The following is a 26,090-nucleotide window of genomic DNA, read 5'->3' as shown; positions in this document are numbered from 1 at the left end:
GACACCGAGGGGAGCCAGGCGGAGACCGCGCTTCGCCCGCCCCCGCCGGCAGCCAATCAGCGGCGCCGGCCAGGGTGACGTAATGACAGTACCGCTTAAAGGGACAGGCACCGTGTGCGGGGCAGCCCAGGCGGGACGCGGGGCGCGGGGTTGGAGCCTGGAAGCCCCGGGTGGAAGAGCCGTGGCCGCGCTGCCTCTGGGCCGGTTGCAGGCCAGGAACGGGCTTCAGTCCTCAGGCCGTTGGTGTGCAGGTCACGGCTGGGTATCCCGCGCGTTTCAGGGTGAGCGCTGGTGCGGTGCTGGCTCCTGTGCACCCCCACGGTAGCAACGGGGACCCGCTGCTCTGCAGCCTTCAGCAGCCCCACAGCAGCGTCTTCTGGCAGTCGGGGCCAAAGAGACGCTTGTTCAGGTTCTTCTGTCTCTGAGGCAGCTATCCCAAAAGCCCACCGGTACCTTTTTGGGTCTTTGCAGTGCCCTCTCTGGAAGAAGTCTGTGCCCAGGATGCACGGAGCCTCTGGGTCAGTCACAATGGGGTGCTTTTCCCAGTTAGACTCACTTCAGCTGCCAGTCAACTGCTGGGATCCCCCTGTAACTCCGGAAATACAGATGGGCTCAGACCCTGCACAGTTCAATGGCATTAAGATACTCTCTGAGGCTGACAAACACAGATGGCATCTTGTCATAAATCAGTATCACACAGTACAACAGAATTAGGGACCTGACTCCCCTTCCTGAGGTGATGAACAGCTGGGCAGGGATTACATAAGGTGGGTACAGGTTCACACACCAGCCAGCTGAACAGACAGAACAGAGGGGCTGCTTGTGGGCTACACGTGGAGGTTTCAGGCCACGTATGTCTTTCAGTCCTGGCTCCTTTGGTCTGGGGGCTACTGGTGGATGTTTAGCATGTTTGCATGTGAATGCTGGTATTGCTGGAATTCAAAAGGCAGCTGCCATCCTCACCCCTCCTGCACGGGGCAAGGGGCTGGCAAAGGAGCGAGGCAGGCTGGTTATTCTCAACCCTACTGCTTTATTCAATAGTCGCTTGTTCTACACAAGTACAAACACAACATGGCCCAAAAGGCTACAAAGTTATACAAAACAAAAATCTTTATAGTATTGACTGTACAACAGGTGGTAAATTCTTTGCCTTTCCCTATGTGAACCCCAGTCAATCCAGACAGCATCGTGGCCTCAAGCCTCCCTCTCTGCCTTGCAGTTTCCAGAGGTTGATGCTCAGTCACCCATTGTGATTTGGAGAAGCAGAAGCACTCACACCGTTTCACTGGGGGATTGCGAAGGAAGTTTTTACCAAAACCCTTTAAGAAAAGGTAAAAGAAATCACTTATGGGGGCAGCTACAAACCAGTTCTTAAGATTTCCAGCTTCTTTTCTCAAGTATCATGTTCCTTAGGCTGGAGCATTGTTTCTGTGGTGAATGCCTGGTATATGTGTCACAGAAGAGCTTAATGTGCAGAAACTAACCTTCTGTTTGGGAACTGGAATAAAGCGACAAGTCGGTATTTAAGTCTCAGGCAGATCTGGACTCCAGCTGCTCCAAAATATCCTGTGCTGGCACCTAGAGATCAAGTTAAATGCCTTCCCATCTTACTATACAGGGGTGCTGAAATAGCTCAAGATTTACATGCTCATCTGTACAGCGTGCTAAGCATTTAGAAATCACCAAGCAGCAGCCTGCTAACTGGAGAAAGAGAGGCTATAATATCTTTCCTTCTATTTATCTGGTAAAGATGTTTTTGCAGCCTTTAAAAAAGAAAAGAAAAATCAAAACCATTTTTAAATAATTCAGATTCAATGCCAGGAAATTAGAAGCCCCACAGCAAAGGCTGTCTACTGGCCGGGCTGTTGCTCTCTCCTCCTCTTAGGTTGCCCTCACTGCCAGAATTCTCTCTCTCTCTCTCTCTCACTCCTCACCCAGACCCATTATAAAAAAAAGATACAATATTTAGTCTGATGGGATTTAAGTTAAAAAATAAAAAGCTGTCCAGTCTTTTTGCTTTATCGTGAGGAGTTGGAGCTGGAGCGGCTGCGATGGCGCCTCCGCCCGGGAGATCTGGATCTTGATCGCCGGCGGACAGGGGATCTGCGCCGAGGAGACCGGGACCTGACAGAGGAGAAGCCTCTCGTTAGCAGACAGGGACAGCAGGGTTCAGTCAGTCATTTATCAGCTTGTCAAACAGCTTTTCAAAAACACTTCCCGACATCACCCCCCAAAACCCACCCATCACCCACGGTAGAAGAGCTGCAGCAAAATACAGCCAGCTCCAGAGAGGAAAACGGCAATTCAGACATCGACTACACAGCAGGAATATTCTGGCTACGCTCCCTCTGCTTCAGGAAGTTGAAAGAATGGATATTATCCAAAGAACAGGCAAGAATCTTGTCTTCTTCCTCAAGTAAAACAAGCTCAAGTTCACTCTACATTAGATTCTCCTTTACTTGAAGTCATCTTTGAGTCTTGCTCAGGGGAAGGATCGACATGAGCCCTTTCAAATCACAGGGACATTTCCTAGAGGAAGCCTAACTCTAAATAGTTACACTTCAAACTCTTCAGTACTGTTATCAATCTGTATGGCCACCAGCATGATGCCAAGGTTCCAGCATGTTTCTAGTTGTTGCCAAGCAATCAAGGACTCTTTCAGGTGTTCATACTTCCCCACTAATGAGAAAGGAAGGGACACAGCCAGGACAGGTGACCCAAACTAGCCAAAGGGGGTATTCCATACCAGTTATGTCATGCTCAGTATAAAGGGGGCTGGTGGGAGGAGGAGCAGGCGGCTCCAGGACACGTGGTTTTTGGGGACGTTCCAGTTCCAGGACGGCTCTGGGCTGCACAGCCTGAGTTGTGTGGTTCAGTGAGAAACTGCATTGTGCATCACCAGTTTCATGTATTTTTGCTCTAAAGTCCTGTTATTATTGTTTATTCATCTTTCTGCTATTCTAGTAAACTATCCTTATCCCAACCCACAGGGTTTTGGTTTCTTTTTCCTTTCCCTTCCCTTCCTCCCCCTCAACTTCCCCTCCACTTCCTTTTAAAAAACAAGCGATTGCGTGGTGCTCGGCTCTCAGCTGGGGCAAAACCATGTCAGGAAGAAAGCAAACAACAAAGTGGGAAATGCCAAATCTAGCATTTGCTGGACCTCAGTAAAAGGCATGCTTAAAGGAGGCCCCACAGGCAGCAGATCTCGTGCCACAGTGACTAGTTCTCATTTTTTAAACTTGCTGCTCAGGCTTAAAGTGGCTCAAAGGGGACACACTTTTACTAGCAACAAGAGCTTATGGAGATATCCAAGACAGAAGAGTCCATCTAGATGCTGAGAAGACTCCAAAAGACTTGTTTGAGCATGTTCAGGTAGCCCCAAGGTGCACAACAGTCCTGTGCACGTCAGGTCCCATCTTGCAGAGAGAGGACCACACTCCCCTGACACAGGACTGCTTTGTGGGCATGTGCCCATTCATGGACACAAGGCAGCAGGGAGGTGCACAGGCTTCAGAAAGGGAGCAGGCTGCCAAAAGCTGTCTGCCATTCCCACTTCACCTCAAAGCACTTATGCAGGAGAGACTCCAGGGAACAGCTGGAATGCACGTGACATTTCCAACACGGTGTTCAGGGTGCAGACCAGAGCAGGTCACCCTGGTGCTGAGTTAAGAAGAATGATCCAAGTTCGACTAATGTCAAAAGGCACCAATGTCATTGGGAGGGGAAAGTCAAGCCCAACAGGATTCAATTGTCCCCATGCAGAGTCTTCCAGTGGCAACATGTTACAGAGAGAAGGACAGAGATTGTCACAGCTCTTACCTTCTCCTCATGCGAGGGGGTGACCTGCGCCACATCGGTGGTGGCGGCAGCATCCTCCTGGGTGGGCTGAAGCGCCTGGGAGGCGGCCGAGGTCGTGGTGCCAGCACAGCTGTGGCAGTGATCTCCTGACCATCGATCTGGCCTTTTTAGGCAACAAGAGGAAGAAGCAAGTGTTCTCCAGTGCTAACATCCAGACATCCCATTACTGCAACTCAACAGTTTGGTCACAAGCAACTGAAGCACGAATCAACCTACAGTCCTGTTCCCAGCACCCACACAGGCGTTATTTCGACAAAGTCCATGTACATACCAAATCTTCATCTAATCTGCCATAAAATTGCAGTTTCACATGTTAACCCGGGAAGATTTTCACAGAAACAGAGAATTTTCTTACTGTTTTGAAAAAACTCAATTTTTATAGTTCTATGATGGTTTAGCTTTGTCCTGAGCCACACAAAAGCCAAAGCCATTTGGGCTGAAAACAGCCAGTCTATCAGACGGCTTCCCCAAAGGCTTCCTATCACCTCTAACTCAATTATAGATCAAATCCCTCTGCTCCAGATTTCAAAAGCACCCAGCCTCCTTACAGCACTTGATACCTACCTCCATCCATGTGTTTCAGGGCTTTCTCAGCATCATCTGGGTTCTCAAACTCCACATAGGCATAACCTTTAGAGAGGTGTGGATTTAGCCTGTCAACTGGCATGTCAATCATTTTAATCTTTCCATAAGTGGAAAAAATTTCCATGATGTGATCCTGCAGAGAAAGAGTGAGTCTTAGGGACTTGGAGCACACTTACTGACCAGGGCTGGCTGGTGCAGAGCAGTAAAGACATACACAGCACTGGATTAGCTTTAAATCAATGCCACCACCAGGAAGAGACGTGTTCCATTGGAAAGGATGACCATTGCTTTCTCTACTGCTGCCTATTCGGTTCCTCCTCAGCTTTCAAACCTTCAGGTGCAGCAGCATTACTGCTGCATGTCAACACTGGTTACAGAAACACAACTAGTGAAAAAACCCTCTTGGGTACTGAAAAGGAAACTTACACCCTTGTTGCAGTTTTGCGAGGCTGTGCTGCAGAGATGGTTTTTGTAAGCAGCAGTTACAGTTTGCTGCCAGCCTCAAAAGTGTAAACTTCAGGCAATTCAAGGCCAAGAGATAGTCACAACACCTCTGAGAATCACATAGAGGGGAAAACAACCTGCAAGCAGCTGCATTTTGCCACAGGAGAAGGGAGTGAGATGTAACGAGCTGTGCAGACACCAAGGCCGGGGGAGGGCGGGGGAGGAGGCGGCCCAGGTGCTGGAGAGAAAGATGCCCCTGCAGCCCCTGGAGAAACCCATGGACAAGGCCCAGACCCCACCTGCAGCCTGTGGAGGGGCTCCGTGCTGGATGGAGCAGGTGGAGACACAGAGGAGATGCTGTGACCCTACGTTGGAACAAACCCCTGCCAGCACTCGCAGCCATGAGGAGAAACAGAGACAGAGAGATGAGAGAGAGAGAGATTTGCACTGGAACAGGTTTGCTGGGGGAGGCTTATAACCCTGTGGAGGACCGGGACTGAGAGACACTGTGATAAAGAGATAAAGCCCTGGGGAAAGGATTCAAGTTGGAGAAGTTTGTGGAGGACTGTCTCCTGTGGGTGAGTCCCCACAGTGCAGCAGGGGGAGGGTGTGGAATGAATGCCCCCCACACACAAACCTCCTCCCAGCTGAGAAGGGAGCCAACTTGCAAGGGACTGACCGAAGCCCCATCTCCCAGTCCCTGCCCCCCTGTGCTGCGTGCGGGGGAGGAAGAAGGGAGTGAAATCCTGACTGAAGTCTGCTGAGAAGGGAGTGGTGGGGGCAAAGTGTTTTAAGATCTGTTTGTTTTTGTTTTAAGGTTTGGTCCCGTTCCCAACTCCGGTTTTCACTGTTCTTTTTACTGCAGTGTAATAAGTTAGATAGTTTTCTCTTCTTCACTCTGTGTTGAGTCTGTTTTGCCCATGCCGTGGACGACAGAATGATCTCTCCCTGTCCCTGCTTTGACTCCTGAGCCTCTTAATATTATATTATTTTCTCTCCTGTCCAACTAAGAAAGGGAGTAATAGACTGACTTTGGTGGGCGTCTGGTCTCCAGTCAGGGCTAAACCACCACAACCCTCAACTGAGAACTCTTTAGTATTTGTAAAAACATACCATTTTCTTCAGCACTGTAAACCTTTTATCTCTGAAGACCTTTTAAACTACATTCTAGCCAAGACAACTTGATCAACCCAGCTCTCTCCAGATCCTTTAGCAAGAATCTCCAGATACCCTTAATGCCTCCAAGGTGATTTCAGCTATTGTCCTGACTTCTAGTTTCTTTCTAGAAATAAGGCAAGATACGAGGTCTGAGATACTGACAAAGCAGCCAGACCTCTTGCACACCACAGTCTCAAGTCTGCACTGTATCTGATCCAGTAAAATGCTTCCAAAATTTTCCTCACTCGACAATTTAGACACAAAACCAGAGTTTCCAACAGCAGCACGCTAGCAACAAAGAAGCCTCGAGAGCTTAAAGAGAACCACTCATGTCCTCACAAAAGACACACAAGCTTGATATTACAGGGGAGCACAGCATTACCTTGGTCACGTTTCTAGTGAGCCTTCCAACATGAACTTTTGTAGGTCTGGGTGATGGGCTTCGCCTCTTCCGCTCCTTTTCATCTCTCTTGGGTGGCTTGGACCTGATTTTGACAGAGAATGTGTACAGTTTTCAGGAAGAGTGCAAGGCAAAATGAATCCAGCTATTAACACATGTAAGTAAGTACAATCTTTCTTGGGAGGGCACCTTTTTGCTTGAGAAGTTACAGGGTAGGAAGTGCTGGGGTGGTGGCAGGAATATTCCACTTAGAAACACCTCAGGACTTGCATTTGCCATGTCTGCTTTTGCTTTAGAACCTTCTGGAATTTGAGAACCTTTTTTTTTCTTTTTTTTTTTTGAGTTTTCAACTTTGCTGCAACTAGGGTAACAAACACAAAATTCAGCATTTCTTCAAAGTTGCTTGCCCCAGTTCAAGAACTTCCCAGTTGCTAAAACAAAAAAAATACATTCTTTGCCTCAACAATTAAGTAGACCAAACGAGGACTTCACACTCAAGGACACCACAACCAGGCAAATTAATGCATTCCATGACTTGTGTTTCTATGTCCTCTGCTCACTACAGAGGTCCAGAAAAGTCATAGTTAAAAACCCCAACTATTTAAGTAGCTGCACATCACAATTTCTTTACAGGTTAAAGCCCAATAATCAATCTGGAATGCAATTTTTATTCTGTAAAAAGTTTGGTACACAGAAAATTTGTATTTCTCCTTCCTCTTAATCATACTGTTTGAAAATTGAGTGATGTGCTAAAGAAACACGCTGATTCAGCAGATTTTATGAGTCTTAAGCACCTTAGCTACAGAATTACCCAAAGGATGAACTGTGTGGACAATAACATAGCTTGATTCCTACCCCTTACAGGGAAATGCTTCCTTTGCCTCCCCCTCCCATTTTACTTTTTTTACACATAAGAATATACATATCCATGTGCACACTGTTTGCAGCTCTGCCTTTTGTGTTAGTCTTGGCTGCAATTCACAGGAACCAAGGAGCTTTTACTCCATCTAGTACCCATACAACTGGGGAAACACTGATTAAAACTGCCTCTACAAAACACAGTATTTAAAATTACTCTGTAAAATAAGATTTTTAATCTTTCTTCCTACAGAGCATATGTTTTGATTGGAAGCAAAAGGAGCACACCCATCTGGTAATTCCTAGAAGGCAAATAGCACTCACTTGGAGCGAGAGCGTCTCCTGTTGTCATGTCTCCGTCGGGAGGGACTTGGAGATCCAGAGGAGCTGCTGGAACTGGAACTGCGTGAGGTGCTGGAGCTCCCAGAGCGGCTTGAGGCAGAAGAAGAACTAGAGCCACTGCTAGAACCAGTGCTGGAACTGGACCCTGAGCTGGAAGTTGAGCTGGAACGGGATCTGTTGGGGAAGTGTGTTAATAGGCATGAATGGAGCACCCAGAAAAAGAAGGGTTGAAAATCTTATGATAGTTACAGAGAGTGGAACTGAGAGATAACAATGGAAACCGATGCTCCACTGCTCACTAGACAGCCAAAGGAAATTCATGCCTAAAAAAATAAACCCCTAGAGTGAGGCAAAACTGCACTGTGACTAACACAATGTGAGCTTTCACAAGTCCATGACACAGGGAATGAAACGTACCAAAACGCAAGCTGGTGGTTTCTGAACACACTGTTAGTTTGTTACCTCCTGCACGAGTAACTACCTGGTGCTGCTGCTCCCACTGGAAGCACTGCGTCTCTTGCGTGTCTTATCTCGACCACGATCCTTTTCACCTGATTCCTTAGTGGCTCCTTTATCCTTGGACCGGTCCTTTGATTTCTCTTCAGACCTATCCTTGCGCTTGGTTGGTGAGGGAGCCCTTCAAGAACAAATTGCAGAAGATATTCTTTAATACAGAAAAATACCACCAACAAAAACCAACCCCATCCCACACCCAAACAAAGAACAGAACAGCAAACACAACACATCAAACTCCAAATGTAACTCAAGATCACCATAACTGCAGAGTTAAAGCATTAGGCAAGGTTGGACTTTACAGAAAAGGGAAAATATTTTACATTACAGAGCAGCTAGGAAGACAGCTATAGCATACAGAAATTCTCACATACAGAAATTCAGGCAGAAGTGGTACATTTCCAATTCCTCACCCTCACTGGGAGAGCCCTAGTACCCTGTAACATCCCAACTTTCGTTAAGCCTAGAAAATTCGGACAGAATGATTACCTAGTGTTGGATTTTTTATTATTTTCTTTGAGTCCTAGCAAACTCTTCTTTTTCAATCCTGATAACTCCATTTCCCCTTCGGAGGCGTCCAAAGCAGCACCGAATGGGCCTCACTTATCTCAAATCTCACTTCTAACTCCTTGATTCTGAGAACCGATCCCTACTCGAGCGCAATAAACTCCAAAGAACAGCCTAGTGACAAGATAAAAGGGTTTAGAAACAAGAAATTAACAGATAGGCATAAAACAACAAACCCACTTTGCAGCAATGGCAGCACACTGGGCATCAGCTGCCGTCTACAGAGTACCTCAGTTCTGTGTACTGGTACGTGGCCTTTACCAGCCAACCCCTGTGCTGCTCACGTCGGCACCGTGCGCCTCGTGTAAAAGTCCACATCCACATGCTGGTGTTCACAAGAGTACAAAGGACCTTATTTATTCAGCAACCAAGAAATGGCAGGCAGAGGACACCCGTTTTCTCTTCAGGATGTGCACGCAGCTCATGCCTTTTGAGAGCTTTCTCTCCGAGGGAGGAAGCACTGGTTTTGTCCAAAGCCAATCTGTGCCATGCAGCACGTATCTGTCAGGAAGAAGGGGGTGTTGAGAACAAGCCCCCCAGTGAATTATGGCTGATTTCAGCCTCACCAAGCTGCTTCCAAAGCTCTGTCAAGACCAGATTCAAGGGCCCAGTTTGCTGCACTCCTGCAACAGCAGATTCTACTTTTAACTTCTTAACAGAAAGTCTAAACTGGATTCTGACCTCAGCTAGCCCAAATCCTTTCTCTCTTTACTCTGGAGACAAATTTAACACCCCACTACTAACACTGAAATACTGGGCACTGGTTGAATTCCAGGTGTTTCCCATGTGAAGGCTGCATCCATCACACACCAGGATGTCTACACAAGCAGCTGCATTTTTACTATTCCATGTGGATTGTTCAGCAGCATTACAAAGCTGCCTCCAACATCAGGTTTAGATAACCACTGAAAGAGCATGGCAGATTTGCTCCAGGGTAACACTGGTTACCTACCTATGAATGAAACATGCAAGAAATGGAGGTGGGGACAAACATGGTTTATCTGAAGTGGCACTGAACATTCACAGTACTGGACGATGTGGGAAATGTCTCCATCTCCACAGGCATCACAGGCAAAATCAGTCAACAAGAAAAGGGAAACTATCCAGCTCACTGCATCCAACAGTCCTGTTTCTATGCCTCTGGTGTCAGATTCTCATAAGCAATTACTTTACTCTCTAAATTATAACTAAATTTAGAGTTTGGGAAGAGATCACTTCTGAAAAGCTGAACTCACCTTCCTGATTTTCTGCCTCACGGTTTTCCCTAATACAACTCCAGAACTGAACCCAAATGAAAACTGGCAAGCCCAGCTCTGCAGATCCAGAAAGTCAGGAAACACCCATGTCTGTCTGCACAGAGACCAAAAAGCCCACCACACAACCCTGGCAGGGGTTGCTGGGCAAGGAAATGTCCTCTCTGACACCAGTGGCAGTAAGAATGCAGTCCATAACGGCTGCAAAGGTGATGAAGGAAAGCAAACCTGTGTCCATCATCCAGCTGAGTGACCCTGTGAACCAGCTCTGTGCCTCTCGTGCAAAGGGTGAGGGTTGCAGCTCAAAACTTGACAGCCACCGTGAGAGACCCGCTGCCTCACGTGGAAGAGCAGAACACACAAGGTTCTGGATTCACAAGACCAAAAACCTTGTTTTCCTTTCCCACCCTCCTTCTCCTAAACATACCACAGCCAGGTTTGTGCCATCTCTTTCACCTGCAGACTGTCACAGCGATGCTGCTCATCAGCTCAGCCACACAAAACTCTATCTGTTGTTGTCTGACAGCTGCCTCCAGTTTTACCCACACTGGAAAGGAGGGAGGGAGCCCAGATGAAGACCAGCACACAGCAGCTTCATTGCTATCCAGCCTGCTGCTGGGGTAACTCCAGCCACTGCACTAGCGCTGCTCCTCAGGACAGGCACTTACTAGACAAACTAGCCACATGATGTTCACACATCCTGCAAGCTTCCAGATGATGTCACACACAATTTCAGTGGCCTAACTAACCAGCACTTCCTCTCATCAACATACATGCACCTCGCTCAAGAACACCACTTGCCTAGCTCAGTGCAGCAGGAAAGCTCAGCCTATGAGACACAGCCAGTGGGTACACTGCATGTGTTCGGACATTCACTGGAGGAGGTGGCAAGGAGGATGTGTAACGACACACTGAGTGACAGGCTTCTTCCCTACAGCTCCCAAACCTCTCAATCCCTAACGAGTCAATGCTTTTCCAGCACCCACCCCAAACCAGAAGGTCTAGCAGCAATCTACAACAGGCCAAATACTCATTTCACACACACACCTCTCCGCTTTAAGGAGCTGCTCTGCACTCCTAGAGAGCTGCAATTCTGTAGCAAAGGAAGCAAACTCAGCTCTCCCCCGGACTTGCTGCACCGCGACAGGCAAGTCCCTTACTGGCCGTTTGCTTCAGATCCTCATTTATAAGAGGGGGGAAAGATTTCCTCGTGTGAGGAGAGGGCTCAAGGCTCGGCAGTTATCTGCAAATCTACGGCCGCCCGCCCAAGCTAACTACAGCGAGCAGGGCCGGAGGAGCGCGGGGGCAGCCAGCTCCGCGTCCCGCTGCGCACGCCAGGGGGTACGTTACGGCGCCGGGCGGACCGAGGGCTTGTCGCTGCTGACCGCACCGTGCGTGTTGCCATACTATGAGCGAAGCCAAGGCGCTGGCTGAGGAACAGGGAGAGAAAAGCACAGACCAAGCACAGAGTCGGTTCAGAGCAGAGCCCGCACCCCGGGGCCCGCGCCGCCCGCCGCCGCCGCCAGGCCCGGCGCCGCCGGCCCGCCCGCCCCCGGGCCCGCACAGCGTTCCTCCCGCCGCCCCGGCCGCAGGGAGCGCCGAGACACCCCCCTCGCCCCGCCGCCGCCCCCCCTCCTCCTTCTCCCCCGGTCCCGGCTCCCCTCCAGGCCCCCGGCCCGGCCCCGCCCGGCCCCTCCCCGGCCCGGCCTCCCTCCCTCCCCGCCCCCGGGCTCGCTAGGCCGCAGCGCCGAGGCTCCATCTTTGACCCTCGCCCCGCCATCTCCTCCTCGGTGGCTCCGGCACGCTCCCCTCGGCACCCCTGCGCGGCGGCGAGGCCGCTCCACGCCGCGGCCGGGCCGGATGGACGCCGATCCCCCGCGGCCCCGGCCCCCGCCCCGGCCCCACTCACATCCTCGGCGCCCGACTCTGCCGCCGCTCTGGGCCCGTCGCGCGCGATGGACGCAGCGCGGGCGGGAAGGGGCGCCGGGCGGCGCGCTCTGATGGCGTCACACGCCAAAGGAGGGGTGGGGGGGCGGACTTAAAGGGACAGGGCGGGAAGCGCCGGTCTGGGGGGCGGCCCGGGACGGGCGGGCCTGGCTGGGCTGGGCTGGGCTGGGCTCGGCTCGGCTCCAGAGCCGCGAGAGGAACGTGGGGAAGGAATCGCAGCGTTCAGGGGGCACCGCGCCCAGCGGCGTTCGCGCGGGGAGGGCCGCTGTGCCCGGTTTGGGGGGTCTCTCCAAAACCCATGCGCTGTGAGCTCAGCAGGAAGCCCGCGGCCCCGCTGGAGCTGTGGGTGCCCTACCTGGGCCCTGCGACCTCCTGACCTGGTCACGCTGGACCCCATTGTAGCGCAGGAGAGCGGGAGCGTGCTCCGACCCCGGCCCTAGCACAGCCCCTGAGCACAGCACCTCTCCAGGAGCAGCCATGCCAGTCAGCTGAGGCGGCATCACCCGTCCTTTCCTTACGCCCCCAAGACGGGAGTCCTTGCTCTCCTCTGGGAAGGGAAGGGGTTGCAGCTCCCCAGCGCAGGGCCAGGAGGTGCCCTGGCTGCTTCCCTTGCAGAATCCGAGCGAGAACAGGGTGAGCACCCCATGCGCAGCAAGCAGAGCTGGTTTCTTTTCTGCAGCAAAACCCAAGGGGATACTGCATGGATGTAATTCTGCAAGGTTTAGGAGGAAAAAGAAAGAGGGTTTTCTTCATAGCAATCTTGTTAAAGGGCCGATTTTCCCTGCCATGGGGTGTTGTAGCCTACTCCATTTACACGGGTTCAAACTGGACAATGCCAGTTGAAAGACTGTCATGATAAATACAGAATGATTCAGGTTGGAAAAGACCTTTAATATCATCAAGTTCAACCGTTAACCCAACACTGCCAAGCCCTCCACTAAACCATGTCTCCAAGCACACATCTACACGTCTTTAAATACCCCCAGGGATGGTGACTCCACCACCTCCTCGGGCAGCCCTTTCCAGTGCTTGACAGCCCTTTTGGATCAGGCCTCCCTCCAGCATCCTCCAGACTAAACAGCTCCAGTTCCCTCAGCTGCTGTTCACGAGACTTGTGCTGCAGCCCCTTCCCCGCTCTGTTGCCCTTCTCTGGACACACTCCAGCACCTCAATGTCCTTCATGCAGTGAGGGGCCCAAATCTGAACCCAGCACTCGTGATGCAGCCTCACCAGTGCCAAGCACAGGGTACGGTCACTGCCTGGGTCCTGTTGGCCACATCATTCCTAACACAAGCCAGGATGCTGCTGGCCGCCTTGGAAAGTCTCTGCTACACTGGGGACAGTGTGCTTTAGGAAGTGCTACTGTGTGCTTACACTGCTTGTATACTCTGGGCAAGCACCTGCTAGTCAGCCTGCTAGAGACAGGGTGCCTACCCAGAGGAGCCTGGGGGCTGGCCCAGCATGGCTGGTAACTTACACATTTTAACTACTGTAGCTTTCATTCTCGAGCTCACAAAGAGAAGCCATGAGTCTCAGCTGCCCTTACCTGCAGGACCTGTGGCTTTCAGCAGGTTGTACTGTTCTGTCACAGCCTTTGCTTGCTCTACCCTAGCACAGCCTCCACCCTCAGTACTACTGCAGAGAGAAGGTCTTGCAGGAGATGTGCTTCCTTGGGCAGGAGGTCTGGAGGGCAGGAGATGTGCTTCCTTGGGCAGGAGCTTGTTCCCAGTGCTCTGGGCTCGCTGCTGTTAGGGTTAGAGCACGATGTTTACATTTTTAAACTGCAGCAAAGGTGTAGTAGCCAGCTGATCCCAAAGCCATGCACACCCTTGTTCTCATGCTGCCTCTCGTTTCTCCAGTAGTCAGGTGAGTTCCCTGGACCAGCAGAAAGGTAACATGACTGGGAAGGCATGGAAGTTTGCTGCCAGCCATGCCACAGAGCTGTGAGCAGGAGGGGCAGCCACAGGACAGCCTGGCAGGGTGCAGGGGTCTGATCTCAGTGGCTGCTGGCAGTCGTCACGACTAGGCCAAACCTGAGCAAGAGCAGACATTTGAACGTCTCATTTGGAGGCAGAAGCAGAGGTGAGAACAGCTCAGAGCATGCATCTGCTTCAGTTTCAGAGCAAATGGCACTGTTGGGATCCTCTGCCTCAGGCCAGCAGCTCAGGCTGGCACAGGGCTGCCCACCATCACCAGTCCTGCACAAGGAGCTGGTGCTTCCAGGCCTGGACAGGACCCCTAGGGAGGCCAGCTCTGCTCCCACAGGGCTTCTCCTCCACACTCTGACACAGGGCCCACGGCCACAGCCGACCTGCATCTGGGCTGGGACTGACAGCAGGTCTGCACCCTGAGACTGCAAGTGTGATGTGGCTTCTGGTGGCCCTGAAGTGAGCCTGCCCCGAAAGGGTTAAGAGGAGGGCTCCTCCCTCCCAGTACATGTCTCCTCCTGGGTGACCTTCCCGGCAGCCTTTGCTGGCTCTGCCCCAACCAAACAAAGAGGGCAGGAGCTTTTCAAACAGCAGCCTCCCAAAAAGTTGGCTGCTGCAGAGCTGGGCTGTGCTGGGACCCTGGCTGGCCACAGCCACCGGAGGATGCAGCAGCAGTAAGTTGGTGCCATGGCCTGGGAGGATCCCAGCAGTCGTCTTTGGTCCCTGTATGTGGATGCTCTGCCTGTTTGCTTCTGTGCGTTGAGCTGGTTTGGGTGCTGGGAGACCGATGGGGAAGGATGGAGAGAAACTTCTCGCAGTGTGAGTTTGAGGGGGATGTGAGCAGCAGGGAGGGGTGGCAGGAGGGCAGTGTCAGTGAGCTCCTGCCGCCCACAGTCACCCCGTGCTGGGCAGGGTGCTGCTCTGGGTGGAGCAGACAGACAGGGGACACGCTGGAGTGGGGATGCAGAGGTCTGGTGCCAGGCTGAGGCTCAGTGTCACAGCTGCCAGTGGCATGCCTGATCTGACATGCTGCTCCCCAGCTGAAACCTGCCTGGCAGTTTCCTGCAGAGGTGCAGACCCTCTTGAGGAACTGCTTGTGTGTCAGCAGACTGCTGGGCAGTGGATTTAAGGCAGCAGTTGATCACAAAGCTGCTCTAGCCAAGAGGCACAGATGGGCTGGAAAGGAAAGAACAGAGGTCTGTGAGTGCTGCGTTTTGCTGTCCCCTCATTCCTGCACCTCCAGGCTGTTGATGACAGCAGTGCTACTTACCACTGTCTCTGCAGGTGACCTGCTCCACTCGTGGCTTCTCTAAATATCCCAAGTCTGAAAAGGCTTCTCCTGTGTGTGGCACCATCTTGCCACTGGGTGCTTCATTTTTCCTTCCTGTTCGTTGGCTTTGGGTTGTGAAGCTGCATCAACATGGTCCTGTGGCTACAGAGAGCTCCTCCTGAGCCCCTGAAGACCCAGGTGGTCAGTGGGCTATCTTGCCCGCAGCAGCACTATACCACTGCTGTTCGTCTGCTGCGGTGAGGTGCAGGGTGTTGCTTGCAGGGATTGTCCTGCAGCACTGGCTCAGCCTGTGACCTCTTGATGCCAAACTTGTCCCTTTGCTGGAAGAACTTTGGTCTGTCACTGTGTTTGGTTGTGTTGCACCTGCGTTGAGTGGGGTTAGATGTGTGCCTGGCTTCAGAGAGCAGAGTCTGTGTCGCTTCATTAGAGGCATTGGAGGATGGGGATTTGTCTTCTGAGGGCTTGGATACTTTTCATTCTAATACACACTAACAGCCTTGGTTACCTCTGCAGAGAGCTGGGATTAGCCTGAGATTCCAATGTCTGCACTAACAAGTAGCCAGATAGATTTGGAACAGCAGAAAATCACAGAATCACAATTGGAAAAGACCTTTAAGATCAAGTCCAACTGTCCCTGTCCTGTGCTGAACCATATTTCTAAATCATAAATCATTTGGGTTCATCTCTAGTCTGCAGAAGGAGATGAAGTTAGCAGTCTAGCTGAAATGCTTCTCACTTAGCACGAAGCTGTCATGGCATTGCCTGGGTCAATAGCAAAGTATGTGTAGCATCCTACTCACAATTTGTCTTGCAAACCCCATTACTGTTGATTAAAGAAACCTGGCAAGGACCCAATCTTCTTCCATTTGGAAGTCTTGAGGTAGACCCTTTACATTTTTTATTTTCCATTTGAGGATCTGATTGTCAAAGTGTGGCCAGGCAGGGGACTAACTCCTCAGCTGCTCTGAAAGCAGAGCCTAAAGGAACTGGCCAGTTATCAAAGGAGACAGATCAAAGCTCAGTCTGGGGTCTGACTACCTCACTTCCAAAGCCTGGGCCAGACATGCAATCCTTTCCTCTCTGCCATTCTGAGGGCTGAAGTGCAGTTGATTAAAAAGCTTTTTATGGGGTTATCCCTTTGGGGGTGTGGGGGCAGCATGGCTCAGGTAACAGCAGCACCATCTAACTTCAAACCCTGTAACAGAGCTGCTCCTTCACCAATTCTGCAAAGCAAACCAGGGCTAAGTGACACAGGACACAGTACAGCTGCTAGCAGTTGATGTTAAGACAACATCATTGCTGCCACAAGGCTTGACACATCCCACAAAGCCACGGCACTGGTGACACCTGCAGCCTGGGAGAAACAGCCTTTCTCCCCTGGCACAGACCTTCCTGCTTTGGCAACACTCCAGCATAGGACACCCAATACCATTAACCTTCCTCCAAGCTAAGCACCATTAAACCACATTGCCAGTTCTTCCTCATCACCTGTCTCCACAGAGCCAAGACTTCCCACTCTGTTGGTACAGCACTGAAACTGCTGCCTGGGTGCAGAGCTCAGAACCATCCGTGTCCCCTCAAAGCTGTGCTGGGCAGCCCTGAAGCAGGACCCCAAGGACAAGAAAGCCAGCAGAGCACTGCCATACCAGCTTGCCTGTCCAGCATGGCTCACTGCATTCAAAGCACATTGCTCTGCAGGGCAAGAAGGAATCGAGCCTTCCCCAGCAAAGTCCCTTCCCCAGCACCCTTGTCTTTGTTCCACTTGAAACACGTCTTGCTCTTTCAGTGGCACAAAGTTCTTTCCCACATCCAAGAGCAGGCTAGCAGCTGTGAGACAGCAGGGAGAAATTAATCCTCCTAGACATGAGTCAGCTCTGTGGTCCCACAACTAACAATTAACTCTTGGGGACTCTGGCATCCAAACCCTGGTCATCAGGGCTGCAGAAAGCGTGGGGGAAACAGGTGGTGATGCAGCTGGTGCACGTGTGCAGACAGGGATCTTTAACCCAAGGGGCTTGCAGGATGGGCAGCTTCTCTTCCTTGGGTTCACCTCCTGGAGCTGGGGCTTGCACTGGCACAGAGACAAGCCCTGAAGAGGAAAAGCCTGCTGCTTGCCCTGAGGGTAAGGGTCAGGTAACCTCACCTGGGCTGTGGGAAACTTGGACTCATGCTCTTCCTCCTCAGACCTTAAATCCACCTTGCCCTGAAGGGAACTCTGGGGTGTGCACACATGTTGCCTTCTTTCTCCTTCTGTCTTGAGGCTATTCCATTCAGCATATACTATTTTTCAGTCCAGAGAGCAGGAAAGCTAAGGAGATAATCCCAGCAATGAGAGGGTTGCTCCAGACTCTGATCTGTGCTTTGGTGTACACACAGCTATGGAACAGAATATTACCAGCAGTGATACCTGGTTAAAGAAGCTCTCCCACCTAGAGCAAGGGACTCAAAGGCTTTAAGCATTGCAAGGGCTGAGCAGCAGCTGAGGAAAGGGTGGATGTGAAATTTGGACAGACCCCTTAACTGGCAAGCTGAGGTGAAATTCCTTTTGCAGGTCTGGCTGTGTAACAAAACATGCAGCTGCTCACACAAGTGTGTGAGTCCAACCAGCTGGGCAAGGGCTCAAAAGCCACCCCACCAGAGGGTGAAACCCGGAGCCCTTGGTGCTGGGTGACAGCCTCTCCAGCTGTAGCTGTCAGTCGAGTGTTCCAGCCACTGCATCTTCCCCTGTGAAAACACATCCCACTGCAAAACAAGGGGTGTGGGTGGGGGGAGGACACTTGTAGATCCACGAGGAGTCACGTTGAATCCACTGCAGCTCACAGGGGAGTGATGCTGTGCTCACACAGGCACGACAGCAGAGTCAGGGCTTGCAGAGTGACGTGTGGCTGTGGCTGGCACACAGGGTGGCAGCCAGGATACAAGATGTGTTTTCAGAACAGGGGGCTTGTGGTGCCCACACACAGCTCACCGTGGCTCTGCTCTGTCTGGAAACTTCCAAGCCAAGCAGACTTCACAGTGCTGCTCTCTTCCAGAATTAGCAGGGGCTGAGTCAGCCCAGATGAGATTGTTCCAGGGCCTTTCTGGAGGAGATGCAAACTCTGCAGAGGAATGAGAAGAGGTGAAAGCAGCTCACAGCTGCAGTGCTGTGAGCCTGCTTCCACTGATGCACTCCCTCTTTCTGATCCCCTCAAAGCCACCACCCAAATTAACTTCTGACTGGTGACAGAAACCTTCCAAGGAACCACAGCACCTCTGCAGCCTGGCCCTGGGAAGTGGATGGAGCTCTGGCCCTGCCACAGCCACAGGGAAATCCCTGATTCTTTCCCACTTGTTGGAGAGATTTTTTTTTCCTTTGTGCAGCAATTATTGCAGAGTGTGATGGTTCAGCCCCAGGCAGCAGCAGAGCAGCACACAGCCACTCACTCACCCCTGCAGTGGGATGGGGAAGAGAAACAGCAGAGAAACAGGCAAAGAGCAGGGCTGGGCAAGGGCAGCCTCCTGACACAGCACAGGGAAACCACAGCAGAATCTAGGACAGAATACACAAACAGTGATAACACAAAGCACTTTACCAACCTGCTGAACAGCCAACAGACCATCCTGAAGCCACACAGACCTACCCCTTCCCCACCCAGCCCCCATTTATAGGGAGCATGAAACCACATGCTCAGCTCACCTGTGCTGGCTCCTTGGGGATGTTAGCTCTGTCCTGGCTGACACCATGCAGAGAGGAACAAATGCCTTGCAGACCAGGTGAGTGCAAAGCTCTCACCTTCATAAATGGTGAGCAGCTGTGTACGTGACACAAGCTGCAGCTCCACTGGGAAAAGCCCCTCTGGAGAGGGAGAAAGAGGATAAAGGGATGGGCTCAGCTGTGGAAAGGGGGAGTGGGTTTACTGCAGGGAAACTGCAAGTGTATAGCAGGACTTGGCTAAATAAAGGTGTAACTAGAGATGGAGGCAGACCTGAGCTGCCAGAGGGGCTGACTGTTGTGATCTTGGAGGGAATTACTGGAATACTGTATTGCCTGGAGGGGTGATGTTGCTTTCATTGGAACCCTTTTCTCCTACCCAACAGGGTAGTCAGGAGCTGCTGTGTGCTTTGTATGCTCTCATGATGTAAAGGAGCAGGATTTGAGCTGGATTTCACCCTGCCCTTCTGCCTGTGCTCTCCTGCTTGCCAGCTGGACTCTGACCCACACTCTGCTTTTCAGGCTTCTTTGAAATAGGTTTCCAGGTCTCAGTCTATTTCTGATCAGCAAATATATTTTTTTCAAAGCCCCACTTCAGAGGCAAGTGCTGTTCTTGAAGAATAAGGAGCCTGGATGAAGCTAGCTTTGAGCCCTGGAGTGCTGATGGTATCTCCATGGAGCTGCTGCCCACAGGCCTGCCCTGCTGAGCCATCCTGCTGAGCCCTGCTGCAGCCAGGAGCTATCCTGGCCAGACTCCTCCTCCTCCTGCTGCCCCTCCAGCAAATTGAGGGGCTACAGGGAATTCCTACCCTGAATTGGGAATTCCAAACTGATGTAGGGTTAGTGGGGCAGGGATGCACTGTGCCTCCCATGAGCTGTCCCCAGGCCTGGGAAGGCAACACAGCAGGAGCTCTGCAGAGGGTGGGGAAGGTCCAGAGGTGATGAGCAGGTGAAGGAAAGTTGGGATCTGGGGATGGTATAAAGGAGTCAGTGCATCTCCAAGGTGCTCTCATCATCCCTCCTCCTGTCTGAAGGCTGCAGGCAGGGGATGCTGGCTTTCCTGGTATTTACACAATCCTTATGTTTCTGTCAAGCTGTTCAGAGAGCTACATTGCTTTGCATTTGCTCTAGTGTCCCCTGGCCAAGTCTTGAAACACCTTGGGAGGAAAGCAGAGTACCTTGCCAGGGCCTGAGCTCCCTCCACCTGCAGCCACAGGAAGCTGGAGGCGGTGGGCTCCTTGTAGCATCTCCCCTGAGCTGTTCCTCTCACTCTTCAGTTGCAGTGTCTGCAGCCAAGGACGTCAGGTTTCCCATACCCACTCCCCCAGCTCTTATCTACAAGGTGCTTCATGCACATGGCAGGACACGGGGTGGCCCTCAGGTGTAAACAGATCTGGATCAAAGTGCAATCTACATCTCTGGAGTTAATGGCTCCTTCTTTTGCCATGGAAGAAGTAAAACACAGAAGGGCACAGTTCCTGTGTCAAATTAAGTGGCTCCATTTCTCCCTGTGCTTTTCTGTGTCTGATACACAATAGCCTCTGTGCCTCTTGGCCAACAAAACACATTATTGTCCACATGTATGATCCACATGTGCCTGGGGAGATGGGGTTTGGAAAAGGTTCCTATATCCCATCTGCTTGGCAGCAACCACTTGAGGAACACGCCTTTACACATCGCTGATCCAAAAAGTGTTCTGCTGGGAAATCCCAGAGGCTGTTTATTTTGGGGAGGTGAAACCCAAAAGTACATCCTCTAGGCAGCAGCTGCAGCACAGAGAGGCCAAAAAACACCTACAAATGAAGGAAGCTGATGGGAAGTGGAAAAAACCCTCCCCCCAGCTGTATACTTACACCCACGTGTAGGTGTGCACATACAGCCCCATGCAGGAGGATATGTACACATACACACACAGACACAACCCCGAGCACTGTCCATCCTGACCCGGCCCCACCGTGGTGCCTGCAGCAAGGGAAGGGGCTGGTCCTGCCACGTAGCCCTGCTGGGGTTGCAGCCTAGAGGAGATGCCTGTGCAAGGGCCATACCAGCAGTGTGGTCCCTGCTTGGCCACACACAGAGTGTGACCACGTCCTGAGCAACCATCACAGAATCACAAACCATCCCCACTGCTACCACCAGCCAAGGCTGTGCACATGGGGGGAAGGGGAAGCACCAGATCTACAGTCATTACACTTACAGCCATGCCTCCTGTACAGCTGCTGTATGAATGTTTGCTTTTGCTTCTCCCAAAGGTACAGGACAGTGTCATCTCCAGACCTGAAGGACAGACTCTGCAGCACCGTTTCCACACAGTAGCTGTCAACGTGGCCATCCATGGTTCTGCTTGCCATTGTCTTCCAGGCCACGAAGCAGATGAGCGGCTCTGGGGGCACCTGCTAGCCTCGTGTGATGAACTACTTACCTGCCAGGATTGCTTCTGGGGTACTGACCACTCCTGCTTCCTCCCTGGGGTGCTGGCAGTGAGGAACTGATGTCCAGGTGGGGACACTGAGCAGAGCCAAGCCTGTTACCATCCTCTGTGCCACTGGCAAACTGGGGGACCAGACTGAAGACCCTGATCTGAGGGTGCCCCACATGTGTGAGGGACAGGTTATGAGCTGTCCCTAGTTGCTCCAGTGGGAAGAGCTGCCTCCTTTCTCCTCTTTGGCTGGGGACTGGGTCACCGCTGGGAGCTGGGGATGGCACCACAAGGACCCACCTCCGGGGCCAGCAGCCTGGTCACAGAGCACTAGCAGAGCCCCAGCACCATTGCAGGGCTCAGCGCTGCCTGGGGGGGCTGCTGGCGTCCCTGCAGCGGCTGCACTCTGGGGATGTAGGCGCTGGGACCAGGAGGGGTGCCGGAGCCATGGGCCGGCTGGACGACCGTGCCAAGAGGAGGATTGTGGAGCTGCGCAGGGCTGGGCTGAGCTTCCGCAAGATCAAGAAGGTGCTGGAGCTGGATGACATCCGTGTGACACCGCAGGCCGTGTACCTCTTCCTCAAGAGGAAGAGCGTGGAGCCAGGGTCATCATCGTCTGGCTGGGACAGGGACCAGCCCTGGCCCCCACCGCAGGGGCACGAGGCTGAGCCGCCCGAGGCACCGGGGGCCCAGACCCCCGCCATGCCCAGCGGGGGCCCCACTGGCAGCCAGGACACCAAGGAGGGCATCCAGACCATCAGTGTGGCCCCGCTCTGCAAGGACGGGGGGCAGATTGGGGAGGCCCTGCCTGTAGGACTGGCCCCTGGGAACGGTAAGGCCCGGCTCCCCGGGGGAAACGCCACCATGGCCAACTCCCGGCAGCACTGGGCCAGGGAAAGGGCTCTCAGTGCTGTGCTGGGAAGCACCCAAGGTCGTCCTTTCAAGGCATTTTTCTCACTGTCCCTTGCAGGTGATGACAGTTCTACCGGCACCCCCTCAGCTCTGGGGAACTGCTCCCCTCAAGGGAACCCCTCTACCCCCCCACAGCCCCTGCCCAGCCGAGGACGGCTGGCTATACCCCACACAAGGAGACCGGCCCTGATGGTGAAGAAGAAGATCGTGGACAGGGCTATCCTCCTGCAGAAAAAGGTAGGATGGTGGGATGGGAGAGCCCATCTGCCCCGGCCAGGGTCTGGTGTGGTGCTGTCCACCAGGACAGCCCCACACAGAGCCCTGCTGCATCTAACCCATGCAGATAGGGCAGGCCATGGGGGAGGAAGGGCTCCTGAAATGCCCCCAACCTCTCCAAGGTTCACTCTCCTGTGATGGCACTTAGCAAGCTCATCTGGAAGCCCACCCTGCCCCCTGGGGCTATGGGGCACACTGCCCACCCACCTGCAGCCAGCACTAACTACTGCCCTTGGGCCGTGCCAGTTTCTGCCAATGTCTGTGTCCAACCTGCAGCTCTCAGACCCCCTCAAACCCTTCTCATGCTACCCATTGCAGGAGCAGTGGGTTATGTTTCACCTTCTCTTCTCTCCTGCCTCCCGCTACTCCAGGTCAGAGATGCCAGCACTCAGACTGCTCTTCTGAACCCCGTGAGCCCTGGAAATCAAAACCCAGCTTGGGGTGGAGCAGTGCTGCCCCCAGCTCCCAGTCCCTATGCCGTTGCCGAGAAGCTGGATGCTGTGCAGACAGAGCTCCAGAAGCTGAGCCAGGCCCTGCACACGGTGCTGGAGAGGCAATGCCGCCTGGAGCGCCAGCAGCAGCAGCAGCAGCGGCTGCAGCAGGAGGTGCTGATGACGCTGCAGCAGCTCAGCTCCACCGTGAGCCACGGCACTGTGCCAGCCAACCAGCCCTGCGGGCCCTGCGGCACCATGGCCCAGCCCTCCCCCAGTGTGCCCAGCTTCAGCCAGTTCAAGATGGAGCTCATCTGACCCGCTGCAGCTCCAGCAGCTCGGCCCCGATGGGACGGGAGCCGGGAAGAAACCCCTTTCAGACAGGGCTGTGCGGGGCACCCGGCACAGAGGGTCGCTGGTGTTTTCAGCCCCGTTACCTGAAAGGGGCTGCCTGGCACAAGAGACAGGGCACTGGGAAGCTGAGGCTGTGCTTCTCCTGTGCTGCCCACCCCAGCTGGCGCTGGAGCTGGCTGGGGGCCCGTGGGCTTCAGCAGCGCAGGCAGGGGCCTGCGAGTAGGTGATGCAACTGGGGGAGACACAGGAGGGGGTGGGTGTCAAAGAAAACGTGAGGCTTCCTCACACAAGGGTCAATGAGTCACGAAACGCCTTGTGCCCTCCCTCTGCTGAGCCTTCTTCAGTAAAAATCTATACACACCATGGTCCAGAAATGGTGTGGGATCTGCTGCTTCACTTTACCCACCCCTCGACCCACCAGCAAGCAGGCTGGATCGCTCTTGGGTGCTCACACCAAGATGGTGCTGCACAGGCTGCTTAAACCCATGAAGTGAGACCGCCACTCCACATACAAAGCGTGCTACAGCCACCATACTGCTAGGGTTGTATCACACTGGTGTAGGACACAATCTTCTACTGAGCAGATGCCACCTACATCACGCTCCTCACCCCAAACTCAGCAGAGCTGGAGTCTGGCACTGCTGCTGCCCACTGTCTGACCAGGATATGGGCAGGACCACACAAGGAGGAGTTGCATCTGGGCATGAGCTGTGCATTTGTCTCCTCTAAAGCTTTCTTCTGGGCATGATGTCCTCATGGTTGTAGTCCCCAGCAGCAAGGGCTCTCCCTGCTGCAGGCTGCAGATGCTCAAGCAGAGTGGGGCACGATGCTGAGAACCACAAGGTTCAGGGGAGGCTGATGTACTTCCACTGCAGCAGTGGAGTCCAGAGCCATGAGAAACTGGACTTGCCTGCTGGGTGGACAGGTCTGCTGAGGGTGGCCTTGGTTCACCCCCAGCAGTGAATCCTTCCTCTGCATCAGCCCAACAGGCATCTGTCTGTCTGGTCACCACACTTTGCCTAGAAGAAGTCCCCAGCCTCTTCCTTTGAAGTCTTTTAGTCTGAGATTAAAAATTTAGAAGTGTAGAAACAGTTCAGGTGTGTGTACACATGGAGAGAGCTGCTCACACACAGGCACACTCCTGTACACATGGGGATGTGCACCTGGGTGTTTTGCAGGTCCTTGCAGCAACCCCAGTGCAGTGGGGAGCTGGAAACCAGCCTGCCCCCCCAGAGACATGTGCCTGGCCCCAGTGGTGTTAGACCCTGCTGCTGCAGTGGTGCCCAGGAGCATCAGAAGTCTGCTGCCACCTCCCCACAGTCGTTCATTTCAATGTTGGTGTAATTTTGGGGACGTCTGAAAAGCAACAGAGGAAGACACAAGATGAGTAGCTCTGCTCTCTCCCACCAGGCAGCTCATGTGCATCTCTGCTCTGTGCTCAGGGTGCAGGGGCTGGATGACCAGCCTCCAGCAGGCACAGATTTACTAAGGTCTCTGTTAATGTTTTGGGGAAAAAAATGGAGTAGAACACCTCCCATCACCTGGCACATGTTCATCAATTGAAAGCACCCTGATTCCCTACACCTGCCTTACAGGACTTTTTTAACACCTCCCCCAATATTGAGTTTTCTATTCCCCAAAGGCATTTGAAGACCTTCCCTCATTTCTAACACTTGCACCTTCATCCAGTGATGAAAGACCAGTAAAAATTAATGGAAAGAAATCCCTGGGCTGGGTAAATAACCCATCCACTGAAACACCTGCTTCAGACACACAGCCTGAGGGTTAAGCTGCTCTTTGCCTGCTGACAACGTTAGGGAATGCCAAGTAATTGTGTGAAGTGGCATCATGTTATAATGTGGAAGCTGTTTCTCACCAAGGTAATCCTGAGGTGTCCACTGCTTCCACCCTGCTCTGCAGAGCAGCTCTTCCCGTGGCCAAAGCTTGTCTCTCACTGCTCTCCTTCAGGCCACCAGCCTGGAGCTCTCTGCTCTCCCACCACAGGCTGTTGTAAGATTGTTGGCCTTTACACTGTGCCCACTGACATGCCTATCGTTATCCACAGCCATCCTAACCTGCCATGGAACCTGCAGCCTGCCTCATCAAAAGCATTTGCTGCAAGATGTAGGAGCAACACATCAGAGTGTCTGGGTGCAGCATCTGAATATAGAAGTGCACTTGAGTGAAGGGGCCAGTCCCTGAGCAGAGATCAGAGAGCGAGCACTAGGGCAGGAGAGGGCGAGAGACACGAGGCAGATGGGAAGGAGGTTTCTCACCTTCTGATGAAGTAAAATGCCAGGCTGACCAACAAGAGCACGAGCAGGAGAGAACCCAGGATGAACAGGGCGATTTCCCAGCCCTGGAAGGAAGCTGAGGGTTTAAAGGCAGAGATGGAACGTTGTACCATGACCTCTCCTAGCACAGGGTGCCACTAGGTCACAGAACCCCAGACCGGTTTGGGTGGGAAGGGACCTCAAAGCCCCCTCAGGTACCATCCCCCACCATGGGGAGGGACACCCCCCACCAGCCCGGGGTGCCCAAAGCCCCATCCAAGCCACAGCTCCTCTGGGCAACACCAGGTTGGGCTGTCACAGCCTCCTGACTGGGAGAGCCACTCTTCCACCCCTCCTGGCTGTACCCCTGCAGCGTGCCAGTTCTGGCTGGCTCCAGCCTGGGTGCCAGCTGCTGTTCCAAACAATTGGGCTTCTGGGCTGTGTGTCCAACAGCTCCAAAAGCAAGGTGCTCCCTGCTGAAGCCCAGTCCCATGAGAAGATTCAGCCACCCAGACTTCCAGTGGGCATCCAGGGCTGACTCCCTCATCACACTGGAGGAGCCGACTGTCATTACCTCTCGTGTGACAACC

At 52.9% G+C, this 26,090-nt stretch overlaps 2 protein-coding genes across 3 annotated transcripts; one reads left to right on the top strand and one right to left on the bottom strand.

Moving 5' to 3' along the window:
* Nucleotides 1–1,985: 1,985 nt before the first annotated feature.
* Nucleotides 1,986–11,907, bottom strand: RNPS1 (RNA binding protein with serine rich domain 1). 2 transcript variants are annotated; one of them, XM_084271311.1, is made up of 7 exons: nucleotides 11,888–11,907; nucleotides 8,127–8,282; nucleotides 7,628–7,819; nucleotides 6,428–6,530; nucleotides 4,423–4,576; nucleotides 3,820–3,961; nucleotides 1,986–2,124 (listed from the first exon to the last, which is right to left on the bottom strand). In XM_084271311.1, coding segments are annotated over exons 1-7 (855 nt in total). In that variant the 5' UTR covers nucleotides 11,890–11,907; the 3' UTR covers nucleotides 1,986–2,018. The 2 variants fall into 2 exon arrangements, with proteins under 2 accessions (XP_084127437.1, XP_084127438.1); XM_084271312.1 differs by lacking the exon at nucleotides 11,888–11,907 and adding an exon at nucleotides 8,648–8,795.
* A 9,529-nt stretch (nucleotides 11,908–21,436) lies between these two features.
* LOC311197415 (uncharacterized protein) lies at nucleotides 21,437–23,582 on the top strand. The gene is made up of 3 exons (XM_084271170.1): nucleotides 21,437–22,086; nucleotides 22,225–22,403; nucleotides 22,814–23,582. Exons 1-3 carry the CDS (start codon nucleotides 21,702–21,704, stop codon nucleotides 23,189–23,191), a joined length of 942 nt encoding a protein of 313 aa, XP_084127296.1. The 5' UTR covers nucleotides 21,437–21,701; the 3' UTR covers nucleotides 23,192–23,582.
* Nucleotides 23,583–26,090: the final 2,508 nt, after the last annotated feature.

This window comes from Gallinula chloropus (assembly GCF_964237585.1).
Source record: "Gallinula chloropus genome assembly, chromosome: 15".
In the NCBI taxonomy this organism is placed as follows: domain Eukaryota; kingdom Metazoa; phylum Chordata; class Aves; order Gruiformes; family Rallidae; genus Gallinula; species Gallinula chloropus.
Note: the sequence above shows the minus strand (reverse complement) of the source record. Positions and strands in the feature narration are given on the sequence as shown.

What these genes read in the sequence shown, in the direction of transcription:
- LOC311197415 (XM_084271170.1), top strand. Translation starts at nt 21,702, where the DNA reads ATGGGCCGGCTGGACGACCGTGCCAAGAGGAGGATTGTGGAGCTGCGC. An exon ending in AGGACTGGCCCCTGGGAACG is followed by an intron (nt 22,087 to 22,224) that starts GTAAGGCCCGGC and finishes TGTCCCTTGCAG; the next exon opens with GTGATGACAGTTCTACCGGC. An exon ending in CTATCCTCCTGCAGAAAAAG is followed by an intron (nt 22,404 to 22,813) that starts GTAGGATGGTGG and finishes CCGCTACTCCAG; the next exon opens with GTCAGAGATGCCAGCACTCA.
- RNPS1 (XM_084271312.1), bottom strand. Translation starts at nt 8,718, where the DNA reads ATGGAGTTATCAGGATTGAAAAAGAAGAGTTTGCTAGGACTCAAAGAA. An exon ending in AGTGGGAGCAGCAGCACCAG is followed by an intron (nt 7,820 to 8,126) that starts GTAGTTACTCGT and finishes CTTCCCCAACAG; the next exon opens with ATCCCGTTCCAGCTCAACTT. An exon ending in CCCCCTCGCATGAGGAGAAG is followed by an intron (nt 2,125 to 3,819) that starts GTAAGAGCTGTG and finishes CTCCTCTGTCAG; the next exon opens with GTCCCGGTCTCCTCGGCGCA.